The sequence below is a fragment of the Rutidosis leptorrhynchoides genome, chromosome 1 (genome assembly GCF_046630445.1).
Source record: "Rutidosis leptorrhynchoides isolate AG116_Rl617_1_P2 chromosome 1, CSIRO_AGI_Rlap_v1, whole genome shotgun sequence".
Taxonomy (NCBI): Eukaryota; Viridiplantae; Streptophyta; class Magnoliopsida; order Asterales; family Asteraceae; genus Rutidosis; species Rutidosis leptorrhynchoides.
The window spans coordinates 520558897-520561236 of NC_092333.1; the positions used below are offsets into that span (position 1 = coordinate 520558897).

The following is a 2340-nucleotide window of genomic DNA, read 5'->3' on the forward strand; positions in this document are numbered from 1 at the left end:
TACATGTTAGTTGTAATTCCTTGCATCTATTAATTTGCTTGAGGGACCAATAAGAGCGCGACATGTGGCGCGAAAATCACATGTGATTGACATGCAAAATCATATGTGATTATAAAAAAAAATATGTGATTTTGCAGGTAAATTATATGTGATTGTAAAAAAAATATGAAAAAAAAAATTCGAATTTATTTTTTTTTTTTAATTTTTTTCCAATCACATGTGATTTTCGCACTACATGTCGCGCTCTCATTGGTCCCTTGAATCTCAACTTAATTTATGAATTCAAATGAATATTCCTCTATACCCTTAATTATATACTTAGAATAATAATATAAGTTGAACTTTCTAGACAAATCTAGAAGTATAACTGTAAGTTAAGGAGACAAAAGTGTACATAAATGATGTGTGAAGATCACATCCCCTTCTAAAACAATGTTTGATCTCCTTGATCATCATGTGTACTTATTTTTGACAAATCCTTTTGAAAAATATTAATATTAGTAACTTTTACATATAACACTATTCTATCTAATAAGAAATTTTGAGTTCTCTACATCCACATTTAACGTGTGCCATATGAACCCAATAGTTAATCAAATCAAATGATAATGAATGAATTTAACATCTCAAAACATCCTTATAATCCATCACCATAAATAATACGTAGTACTCAACAACTACGGAGTACATTTCAAGGTAGGGGAGAACAAAACAACTCCCACTTTCACTTTACCATATCCTAATATACTTTTACAACAAGTAAAATCATAAATCTGTAACACAATCACAAAACATAATAATTAAAATTAAAATTACAAACAATCTATATATCTATACTTATTTTTATTTATTTATCTAAATTTTATTTTATATTCTAAGTAAAAAGATACTAAGTTCAGGCCCACCAGTTCCATCCGGGTTCATCATATAAAACGCTTCCGAGTCACGAGTCCCCACAACTCGTTCAAATTTGGCCCTCATATACAGCAACTCACCTTCACTCCTTTTTTTACTAAACCTGCCATCTTCAACTACCGGTATAACTCCCGCACCAACCGAAACACTTTGCACCGTGCTCAGCACGTGCCAATCACTCTCCGTACACCCACGCGCTTGCGCGTACCCACACTTCCTCCCGTTACAATACATACTCCACGTCGGCTCATTAAACAGTTTCACGCTCCCACGCGCCTGACTCTTCTCGCACTCCAACGCAATCCTAACCAACCCTGAAGACATTTCTTTCACAAGCGTTGCAGTTGATACCGCCAGCTCAATTATCAAAACCGGTTCGGATCTCGGGTCATACTGCACCGCAAAGCAAACGTGGCCTCTCCGGTTTCCGAATAATGTCCCGATTACTTTTCGACGTGGAGACGGTTTTAACGACAACTGATTCGGTAAATTGAGCCACCGGCACGACGGAAGGAACGTAGGGACCGAAATGATGTTGATAATCGATCGCATAATCGATGAGATGCTGAATAATCCGTTGCCGCAGCCTGTGAAGTTTCGATTAGGGATGAGATGGTGTTTATCGTCGGAGATTGGTTCGATTGTGAATGAGGTTGAAGAGATGTAATTTGAGGGGATGATTGAGGTGGTGCTGTTGCAGCTGCTGCTTCGAGGAAGAGAAGGAAGACGGTGAGGCATATTAATATTTGAAAGAGAATGAATAAAATTAAATAAGGGTGAAGGTGAAAACTGTAGTTGGAGATCGAAAGGGGGAAATTTTGTAATGATGGTGTTGGGAGGGAGTGATGAATTTAAAGGAATGGAAGTCATGCGTAAGTAGTTTTATAATGATTTTGTGAAAATGATGTTTTAATATTTACTTATTGGACGTCAAACTTTGAATATGTATATATATGTAATGTAATGTAATGTAATATAAATAGTATATGTAATGTATTATTATTATTATTATTATTATTATTATTATTATTATTATTATTTTGTGAGTAGGGATGACAATGGATCGGATATGGATCGGGTGGTGTCGTATCCATATCCATATTCATTTAGTTTTTGTTCATCCATATTCATATCCATATTCATTTAATTTCAGATCATCCATCCATATCCATATCCACCGGATGTAGCGGGTTAATGGATATCAATTGGATATTAAAAAACTGTTATAATATTTCCAAATATGCGATGAAAACAGAGACGTAGTATATCAAAAATTAATATAACATGACATAATTAGAATCTATCCACAAGAATATGCAATCTTTGACGAAGATAGAACACAATTTGTTGAATTTACTATTAAAAATAGATTATGAAAATTAAATATGTAATTTATATGTTTATTTTGTCAAGAAATACGTGTTT

At 34.1% G+C, this 2340-nt stretch overlaps 1 protein-coding gene across 1 annotated transcript; it reads right to left on the reverse strand.

Annotated features, from left to right (window-relative positions):
* Positions 1 to 852: 852 nt before the first annotated feature.
* On the reverse strand, positions 853 to 1728 carry LOC139877005 (protein MIZU-KUSSEI 1-like). The gene has a single exon (XM_071864411.1). It carries the CDS (start codon positions 1651 to 1653, stop codon positions 868 to 870), a length of 786 nt encoding a protein of 261 aa, XP_071720512.1. The 5' UTR covers positions 1654 to 1728; the 3' UTR covers positions 853 to 867.
* Between the last annotated feature and the right edge of the window lie 612 nt (positions 1729 to 2340).